At 40.9% G+C, this 10,310-nt stretch overlaps 2 protein-coding genes and 1 long non-coding RNA gene across 4 annotated transcripts in view; 2 read left to right on the top strand and 1 right to left on the bottom strand.

Annotated features, from left to right (window-relative positions):
- The window catches only part of LOC109951874 (calsyntenin-2-like), a 221,980-nt gene that overhangs the window by 200,812 nt on the left and 10,858 nt on the right, over positions 1–10,310 (bottom strand).
- On the top strand, positions 7–2,315 carry klhl10a (kelch-like family member 10a). The gene is made up of 4 exons (XM_020586659.1): positions 7–236; positions 330–947; positions 1,426–1,575; positions 1,912–2,315. Exons 1-4 carry the CDS (start codon positions 69–71, stop codon positions 2,263–2,265), a joined length of 1,290 nt encoding a protein of 429 aa, XP_020442315.1. The 5' UTR covers positions 7–68; the 3' UTR covers positions 2,266–2,315.
- Positions 6,913–8,193, top strand: LOC109952004 (uncharacterized). Of its 2 annotated transcripts, none has more exons than XR_002273693.1 (3): positions 6,913–6,980; positions 7,382–7,636; positions 7,890–8,193. It is a non-coding gene; the product is annotated as an uncharacterized LOC109952004 (long non-coding RNA). The 2 variants fall into 2 exon arrangements; XR_002273692.1 differs by lacking the exon at positions 6,913–6,980 and adding an exon at positions 7,072–7,141.

Here is a 10,310-nt window from a genome sequence, read left to right as displayed (position 1 = left end):
ACATCTACTTCCTCCCTGAACTGCAGCACAAGGCCTACACCTACATCTCTGACAACTTTGAGGAGGTTATGTCCTGTGAAGAGTTCTTGCAGCTCTCTGTGCAAGAACTCAGTGACATCCTTGGCAGAGATGACCTCAATGTCAGAAAGGAGAGCACTGTGTATGATGCCGTCCTTCGATGGATTGCTCACATACCCAAACAACGAGAACAGCACATCTCAGTGCTTTTGTCTAAGGTATAGTAACTCTCTGTCACTACATTCAGTCTAGCATTTAAATGCTCTCCATTAAGTTAAGTTGACAGACTCTGTCCCGTTGTCCCTATGTAGGTGCGGCTGACCCTGACAAGTGAACAGTACATCAGGAACAATGTCATCTCCCATCCGTTGGTGAAAGACAACAGTGAATGCTTGCAAATAGCTAGCAATTCCATCGCAATCATAGGTCACTTCCTCAGACACAGACGCTCGCTAGTTGGGGTCTGTAACCAACTTGTGCGTCACCGCCTGCCTAAGGTCATCCTGCTGGCCATTGGAGGATGGAGCGATGATAATTCAACTAATGGCATTGAGGCCTACGACATTCGTGCTAATTGCTGGATCAATGTTGAGAATGGTCTGGGGTGTCCCCGTGCCTATCATGGTGCAGTCTTCCTCAATGGTCACGTCTACTGTGTCGGTGGCTATAATGGAGGAGTGTTTTACAACAACTTGGACAGGTTTGACCTGAGCACACGCACCTGGCATGAGCTGACACCCATGCACCGCCGCCGCTGCAATGTGAGTGTAACCGTGCTGAATGGGTGCATCTATGCCATGGGAGGCAAGGATAGAGATGTCCGACTCAGTAGTGCAGAGCGTTACAGGCCAGAGATCAATCAGTGGAGTCGTATTGCACCCATGAATGAACCGAGGAGCTGCGCCGGCTGCGCCACACTCCACAACAAGGTTAGTGAAGTGAAAAAGCATCTGTGACTAATTCAGAGTAAAAGAGTAGTACTAAGTTGCAGGACTTCAATGCTTATGGTAAAACAAACCAACAAACAAACAAAGAACTAATATATAAAAGTCAAATTTGTGTTCTTTTTACCAGCAACCGTTATGTTTTTCCCCCTAGCACCTGGGTCTGCAAACTTGAGTCCAACCTCAGTCCCCCCTCACCAGGAGGGTGAGGGGGGCTGCCATAACATTGACTAATGGAATAATTGGGCTCTGTCAGACTAAAGGACTTTAGCAACCTGTTTCATATTGTGTGCATGAAAGTGTTTAGAAATGTGTGTGGTAGCTTTAATAGGCCATTTGTGTGAAGATGCTATTAGCAGAAGTGTAAACATAAATATTTCTGTATCATTTTTGTATTATTTTCATGACAGTTGACCAAAACCAAAAAAGTGCTAGCTTACTTACTGCCTCCTTTTCTTTCCAGGTTTACATATGTGGTGGTTGCGATGGCATTGACCGCCTGCAAACAGCTGAATGCTACAACCCAGAGACTGACCAGTGGACGGAGATCGCCCCCATGAGTGTCAGTCGTAGTGGAGTTGGAGTCATTGCATATTCAGACCGTGTTTTTGCTGTAAGTACTGCACATGAAATGCTGACACCCACATACATATCATGCAAACTGTGCGAGTTGTGGAAAGTATTAATAATTAGATTTATGTTCTAAGCACTGCCACAAATGTGCCAACCAACCAACTGTATCGTGGCTAAAAACAGAACTTATCATTAGCTATCAAAGACCCAAAATTAGTCATTCTGTGACTAATATGGAGGAAAGACCAAAAACAAAACTTTTTTTTAAAATATAGAACTTCTGATCCAACATTTGTTCATGAATCCAGCCTTTCTAAAGAGAAACTGGTTCTGCCTCCATTTAAACATGTAACCAATTATTCTATTTCTCTAACAGGTTGGTGGCTTTGATGGCAACACCTGTCTGCAGAGCGCTGAGGCCTACAACCCCCAGACCAATACCTGGCACACAGTGTCCTCTATGTTGACCCCCCGCAGCAATTTTGGCCTTGAAGTGATTGAGGACCGACTGTTTGTTGTCGGGGGCTATGACGGCAACATCCCCACCAATTATGTCGAGTTCTACGATGCTGCACGGGACGAGTGGTCTGAGGCCTGTGACATGGCGATCGACCGCAACGCCCTGAGCTGCTGTGTGGTGTCTGGACTCTCCAACTTGACCAGTTACATTATCCCTCGTGACACCCTGCCACCTCTAACTTTGGAGGATGAGTTAGAGGCCTCCTCCTAATATTGGAGAGAGCTCAGCACAGTCTTGCACAGTCTTTGCAATAGAATAATGAAATACATTTCTTTGAACATGAAACTTCTGTCATTCTAGTGACTTCTATATGATTTGAGTCTATGTGAGTAAGTTTTGTGTTTTATGAGCAGGGTGCTGTCCCCAGTTTGCAGACACAGGTTTCAATTCACAGTGTACCACTGTAACAATAACACGTTTATAGCATAAAATGTCCCAGAAACCCCCTGTGCCCAGTTGCATGATTGTCCATAGTTAATAATCATACTTTTAATAAGAAAAAATTCTAAACAGTGGTGGAAAGAAACTAAGCACTAATTAGTTTAGTAGTAGTAATTTAGTAATAGAGTTGTAATTTACTCAAGTGTTGTACTTAAGCTGATTCATAGTGAACACAGAGAAAATGCCCCCACGTACATATACTAGTCTGCACAATGAAGCTCAAAGTAAAGTTACAATGATAAAAAGTGGGGAGGAATTTAATAAAAAGAAAAAATGTTCAGGTCAGATAAGTTGGGAATCACTGAATATACACACAGCAGGAATAAAAGAGATAGAGAGATGTAGAGCACAGTAATCCAACCAGAACGGATATGGTCATGGACAGACACCGATAGAAATTTACAACACCTAGAGAGTGATATATATAAAGTGTAAACAAGCAACAGATTGCCTTACCGCACACACACGGCTACGTGCCAATCCCCCGGAGGCATCCCCGTTGCCCCTGGCAGCCAGTGCTGGTAATGGTATTGCACTGGCTCAAAAAGGAGTGAGGCTTGGTGGTCACCACAGGACAAAACGTACATGCAAGTGAGCTGAATGTGGCAGAACTGGGCTGCAAAGGTGAGAAATTAATGTGCACATTTTCATCAGAGATATATAATGAGATGCATTACAACACTTAAATGACCCCAGCAACAAGAGTGATGGCTGAACTGTACGTCTCTGCAATTTGGGGGAAAAAATTACATCTGATCACAAGGTCCAGTATAAATATATTTAATGGTTAGTTATCCTTGAGAGTTTGACATTTTTATTTGTCACACACCTATTTGCTGCTTCAGAAGCTTTCCCAATCTAATCTTTCTTTTAATCACAATAAGTCCATCAAACTAGACAATAAAAGAATGGATGTCATAAAATCCACAACTATAATCTATATTTTTATAATAATGTATCAAATGGCAATGTCAAAACTATATGACAATATAAAAAGGAATTACTTGTAGTGAAGAAACTACACAGACGTATCGCCTGAATCTACGGCTCCCCTCTACTTTAGAGAGCTTTATCAGGACATTTCGGCTCAACCGGCCTCTGGCCCAATGGCAGCTGGGATTGGCTGCAGCTCCTCTGAGACCCTCAAGGATAAGTGTGTATAGCTAATGGATGAATAGATGGGTTCACTGTTGTCATGGTGTTTTCAGCCACAGCAGGCAGCTGTTTTAGGAAATACAGAGTTCCTAAAAACCACTGTGCTTTACCTGTTCACACCACAAAGCAAGCAGATACACTTGTCCACTAGCTGGTGAACATAGTGAAGCATTTAGCAGTTCAATAGTCAGACATCTCCTTCAGGATTTCACAGAGATCAAAAACAGAGTTAAAAGAGAGTGAACACTGGACCCACATTTGCCAGGTTGACTGTTGTAATGAACGCTAATGTCGCCCCATAACTGCTGGATGTGTGGATAAACAAAGGATTGTGAACAAGCTCAACAAAGGTGATGATGATGGTTGTGTTCAAGATTAGTCAAATCAAATTTAACTTCATGCACAAAGTGTCAGACTCACTGTAAAACAAATCTCCGGCTCATGTCTAGGGAGGGTGACAATACTTTTATTGTGTTTATTATGTCATGCTGTGGTGCCTTTTTGGCTCACTTTAATAAGTACATCTCCCAGTGGTCCAGAAGGATTATAACACCAAAAGCAGATCACTTAGTTTCCCTTCACTGGCTGTATGTCACATTTAGAATTAAGGCAAAATAATTAAAAGGTTATTGTGCCCCGTCATCTCTGGGAAAGATGTCAGAGCAGGGTCTTCTGCCAAAGGACAAATCAGTGCACATTATTAGAAAGCATCTCAAATCCCAATTGTTTTCTTTGTTTTATGATTGAATGGCTTGCGAAAATATCTTTGAGCTTTGTCTGTCTCTTCCGTCTTCTATTTATCTTTACCTCTATAACTTTAGTGTATTCTAATAGTGTTTCTTATGGTCTGTTTACACCATAGACTAAAAAGATGAGTACTGCGTTAGGAGCACACTAAATATGGGCTTTAAAGACACTGAATATTACCATGAAATATTTGCTGTCAGCAACATGGAAAAAAAGTAACAGCCTTGAAAAACCTGCACTGGTTGAATCCTTGGGCAAACACATACACACCTATCATCTAACCTCACACTCCCAGAGACACAGACACACACTTCCATCCTGTGTTCATTCACCCATGTAACTTTATGGACACTTTCCTGTCCATAAACCTGGGAGACGGAATGGAGAAGACAAGGAATGACATGCAGAGAATTGGCCCAGTAAAACACTGCACCTTAATCTCTTGCTTCCAGCTCAAATCCTCTCTGTTATTAAACACCCTCTTTCCCCTCCTGCTGGCATTTTATTAACTGTATTCGCTCAATGAAATCTTGAATCCTCTGCCGCTTTGTCCATGACATTAGGAAACAAGACGAAAACAAAAGAGAAAGAAAGAATGACCAATGTCGTGAAAGTGGTGATCATAACAACTCCATCCCCCAAATGGTGTGTTTCTACTCTGTGGAGCACAATAAAGCACATTGCCTATAAGCAGTGTTGGAAGCCAGGCAGCTGAATGGGAGAGGAAGACGGATGGAGACAGAAGGAGACAAACAAAGATCAGAGGAGTAGAAACTAAAATTCCTCTGTCTCTGTGCTGCTAACTGTACCTTTGTATTTCATCATGCATTTTCACAGACTCAAGAAAATGTAGGACAGACAAAAACAAGTTTGAATATAAGGAGAGCTGGGGTTGTTACAGAAGGCTCAGTTACAGCAGCTAGAAGTAGTATGGCACGCTTGAAAACAAAGGTAATCCGACTGCCCTTCCATTGGGAATGGAAACCTTGCCTTCAAAACAATGTTAATCAAGCAACCATGCCTCAGTTCAGTTTCTATCAGTATTTGTTGTAACAAGACATTTTTAATATTTCATGTTTGTTTTCCACCTTCTACACAAGTCCATACAGATGTAGTTATCCTTGGTCAAAGTGATGATTTACAATACTCAAGGGCTTCTTTTATCGACTGTGCAGAGGCAGTTTTGTGCTTAAACAATGCATACACTTGATTCATCAGTTTGTCTTGCGCTTGAGAATGAGAGCACATTCCGAACCACTAGTGACCATACACACCAACACAACCAAAGTGCACTTAAGGGAAAACCAATTCTTATACTACAAACCAACTGTACTGCATACAGCATACATACGGTGAGTGAATGTATTATTGTAAATGTAAATCACCATTCCAGAAGGTTTGTTTTCATAACAATGCAACAGTTTTCTTTTTATGTGAAATTTTGGCATTAATGCATGCCTTTTTTTTTTGTTCCTCCACTGCATCACTGAGCACCTGTAATTTGCTATAGACGATAGAGGATATATTAAAGCAAGACTATGTGTGTTATGGTTTAGTCCCCCTCACAAGGAGGGTGAGGGAGAACTGAAGTAGGACTCAAGTCTGCAGACCCAGGTGCTAGTGAAAAAAGGTGGTTTATTGGAGGCAACACAAACAAAGTCAACACGCAACAGAGTCAATGTATAGTACCGAACCAGGGTTGGGCAGAGATGGCTGAAGAGACCAGGACAAACAGGTGAGTAGACAGGCTAACGGCAGGAACCAGGAGAGTAGGAGGATGAGGACGGACAGGTGAAAAATAAGAGTGGCGAACGTACCGACATCAATAGCACAGGGAAACTGTCAGCTAGACACATGCATACAACGTACTGAAAAACAATCAATGGCACAGTTACTGTCAGCCTTGAAAGTCCAATCTAGTCACGCGTAAAAGCATTTGCATCTAACATGCAACCAATGACATATTAGTCATAGTTTGGTAGATGCTTATAATGCTCCGGCGAAGACGGATCATCTGCCAGAGGTTTAAATAAAGGAGCAGGTAATCACAGGAATGCACCGCAGCTGTGCGCACCAACAAATGAGTCACTCATTACCAAATGCAACACAGCTGAGGTGCCGATCCCGCAGGAAGAGAGAGCAGGAGAAAGCAAGGTAGAAGAAAGGCAGGCCCTGACAACGTGTGGTAACTGTTGCTGAAAGGTTTAGCCAAAAATAACAATTATAGAATAATAACATTTTGTAAATGTAGCACAAGTGATGAAGAGTCACAAAATCTGTGATCTCACTTATGTTACAGCAGTACTTATTTAGTTTGCTAACTTTAGCTATTAGCAATTAAAGCTGCAGCAGCAAAACTCCTGTGTATTAAATCAAGCAACAATGTGATTTATTGCTAATATTATTTCTTCTTGTAAAAGTTAAATACTTAAGGCACATAAATAATAACCATTTATGAACCTAAATGTATATAATGTATTTCATTTTAATCTTTCGATGTTGCTGCAATTGTCCAGAAACAGCAACTGGACACAAGTGATGTGGCAGAAAAAGTGAGACTTCTTAATGTTCACTGTGTGAAGGTGAGTACCAAATATTTTATTGCTCATACAGGCATTTCTCACACAAGTATTTAAACCTTACATCTAGGAGTTTTCTGCAAATCAACAGCATTCCATTGACAGCTACAGATGGTAAATGTCAACTCAAGAAAAGCAAGATGAAATCTGTTTATTCAAAAGAAGTAAGTTTTATCTTAATGTAAATGCAATAGAGAGCATCTGTAATTGTGATTCAAAAAATATCCAATCTAATCTCTTTCTAAGTCCTACCTTTTCTCTCTCTAACCCTCATCTGGCCTCAGTCTGTGCTTCTTAATTCATTTTCAACCTGTCTGTCAATCGCTCACTTATTCTGTGCCAGTGCCTTTCTTCTGCCCTGTTGCAACAGTCTGCCAGAGATTTCCATCATTTTTTTTTTTTAGCGCCTGCATATAAATCTGATGCTCTCCCACCTCCCTTCCCGAGGTGCTAGAAATGGAGAGAAAGAGGCAAAGGCATGATTGCGATGTCAATTCATAAACAGTATATCCTGAGAGACTGCAGGGATGAAAGCACCAATGCCACTAGAAAATTATCCTCCCAGGCAGGGACAAGTCATTTGCTACACAGTGGATCGTCACAACAAAACATTTGGAAGCTGAAATGGACACACAAAAGGAAAAAGATACAAACCTGAGGTAGGTAAAGCTGCAATTGTCCAGAAACAGCAACTGGACACAAGGGATGTGGCATGAACCTGTACATGCAGAAAAAGTGAGACTTCTTAATGTTCACTGTGTGAAGGTGAGAGTACCAAATATTTTATTGCTCATACAGGCATTTCTCACACAAGTATTTAAACCTTACATTTAGGGGGAGGCAACTTACAGTAGAGGTGAAGAAGTGAGTGTCTGCATGCAAGTGTGTCTGAATGTTTGCACCCCTCTACAGGTGTTCATGCCCTCTTGGCTGTAGACAGGAGAGGAGAACTGTCACTATTCAGACAGAAGTAGACAGACTCACCAGGACTGAGAAACACTCAGAGGGCAGAGAAAGGCAGGGACGGGTGCCTCGCTTGTGCATACACAAACACACATACACACAGCCAGCCATTTCATATGTTCTTGAGCAACAGGTGGCCAAACACTCGAGTGCCTGCAAATACCACCTGGGAAATGCCACACAGCTAGATATAATCTATCTGCTTGGGGACCCAAGGCGTAGCATAAAAGTAGAGGACTCTTTGATATTTAAATAGTGCATGTGTGTCTCTGTTTGAGTGACAGCAGAAGAGAAGCCTAGAGAGAAAGAGAGAGGCTGCAGCTATGTCTATTCTAGCCACATAACAATGTGATGTCAAGATGTAGTGAAGGATTAGACCAGACCAAGGTTTATGAGACAGAAATGGATCGATTCAAATCCACCGAGTTTATTCTAGCATGACTCATGAGAAACTGAGACCACATGGTGATGGAAAAAAAGCTTGCACAGGTCAGAAAATAATGAGGTTTGAGATCATTATTAGCATTGTCTCTCTCTGTTTTCTCATGTTTTACACATAGTCAGATGGGGCATATTCAGCAAGTGGCTTGGAATTTTTAGTGAAAGCTGCTTAAAGTTACTGGTAAAACTAACAAATTCATGTCAGTCATAAATCTTACAATGGATGTCTACAATGTAAATCTTCACATGGAATACAGGCATAATCAGAAGAGTAGCAGCCGCAAAAGTATTCAGACAGCCTATTCCTTTTTACTTCTAGTCTAGGACTATAATTCATGATCTGAGCTAGGCCCTTTTGCTTTCAAACTTCGTGTCCATAATTTGGGTGAAGCCGGGCCTGCTTCAACTCAATAGAGCTTTCCTAAATTTGGTATGGAAAGAGGCTGTCAAGCATCAACCTTGAAAGAATTCAAACTAACATATCATTTGATCGAATCCATTCAAACACTACCTGAGTAGCTTAATCCTGAATTATACAGCAGAATGTTTTGTTAATTTACAGATTACGAATTATTGAGCTTCCTCAGATTACCTTTCAGATGGGTTTGTGCATAGACTGTGTATAAAGATGGATGACGTGACAGCATGAAGTGGGCCAGACTGAGAATTTTAAATTCAAACTAATGATACCAGATCAAATGTAATCTATCACTTTTCCCCCCGCACTTTTAAATGGCTTAACCTTTTCATCACAAATGGCAGCCTTTCTATGGAAGAATCCTGGCCTCAACCATAACCAATAACCTTGGAATTAAAAAGGAAATCAGCTAGTCAGTTACTGTTGAAAGCCCTTTCAGAAGAATGTCAACTGCTTTAGTATAATGCTGTGGTTTTAGAATGAGGTGCGCAACAATCACATTTTGGTGGATGTCCACATACTGTAGATTTGGGCATGTAGGATATTTGGCATTATGATATTTTAATGATTTTTTTAAAAATCACAAACCTAAAAGGTTTCTAAGATCTCTAAGTACCAGTCAGTTGGCAGTTCCCAGGGTCAGAACTAAACAGGGTGAAGCAGCCTTTAGTCATTATGCAGCACAAAGATGGAACCAGCTTCCGGAGGAAGTCAAATCTACAGACACTGTGGCAGTCTTTAAATTAAAACTGAAAACATGACTCTTTGCACATGCCTTTGAATGATTGTTTTGCTGTTTTTAGTGCTTAATGTTATTTTTAACTTACTGAATGGTATTTCTTTTCTTTTCTGCCTGTCCTGTATGTAAAGCACCAGTTGCCATTAGGCTGGAAATGGGTGCTATACCTGTACAAATAAAGCCAAGTTGATTTGAGCTGAATTAGCCTTTATATTACATTTTATAATTTCAATTATCAGATATTTAATTAGCATAGATGCAGCTAAAGAATAACACTCTGCTCTCCCTCAACCACCATAGTATCCTTGAGCAAGGCAGCTCATCCTGAACCATTCCATGGTGCTTCACAGCAAACACCAAGACCAATAGGGTCAAACAAACCGTGGCTTCAGCTTTAATAATATTAACCAGGGTGACGAATGGCAAAATAATGAAATTCTGTTCTCTTAATAAACAAAAGCGAAAAAAATACTATAGTATATTATATGTACAGAAACACCAAGAGACTAGATCAAGCTGAGATTTCAAATGAAGACATCAAGTGTGTCCCAGCACATCCTCGTCATATTATTTTAATGTAATCCTTTTAATTATTTAAGGCTCTGTGTGTAGTAATTTGTGCTGCTCTAAGTTAAGATCACTTTTTTTTTCTAAGCACAAGCTCCCTGTTGTAAAGATGATGTTAAAATATGTCCCCACTTCATGGTGGGCATCCCAGTGTTTACTTTCTCTTTGTCCTTACTCAAGAGGACAAACATGCTGGAAGTGATTC

The sequence above is a fragment of the Monopterus albus genome, unplaced genomic scaffold, assembly GCF_001952655.1.
Source record: "Monopterus albus unplaced genomic scaffold, M_albus_1.0 scaffold8.1, whole genome shotgun sequence".
Classification (NCBI taxonomy): Eukaryota; Metazoa; Chordata; class Actinopteri; order Synbranchiformes; family Synbranchidae; genus Monopterus; species Monopterus albus.
Note: the sequence above shows the minus strand (reverse complement) of the source record. Positions and strands in the feature narration are given on the sequence as shown.

What these genes read in the sequence shown, in the direction of transcription:
- klhl10a (XM_020586659.1), top strand. Translation starts at nt 69, where the DNA reads ATGTCCTGTGAAGAGTTCTTGCAGCTCTCTGTGCAAGAACTCAGTGAC. An exon ending in TCTCAGTGCTTTTGTCTAAG is followed by an intron (nt 237 to 329) that starts GTATAGTAACTC and finishes GTCCCTATGTAG; the next exon opens with GTGCGGCTGACCCTGACAAG. An exon ending in GCGCCACACTCCACAACAAG is followed by an intron (nt 948 to 1,425) that starts GTTAGTGAAGTG and finishes TTTTCTTTCCAG; the next exon opens with GTTTACATATGTGGTGGTTG.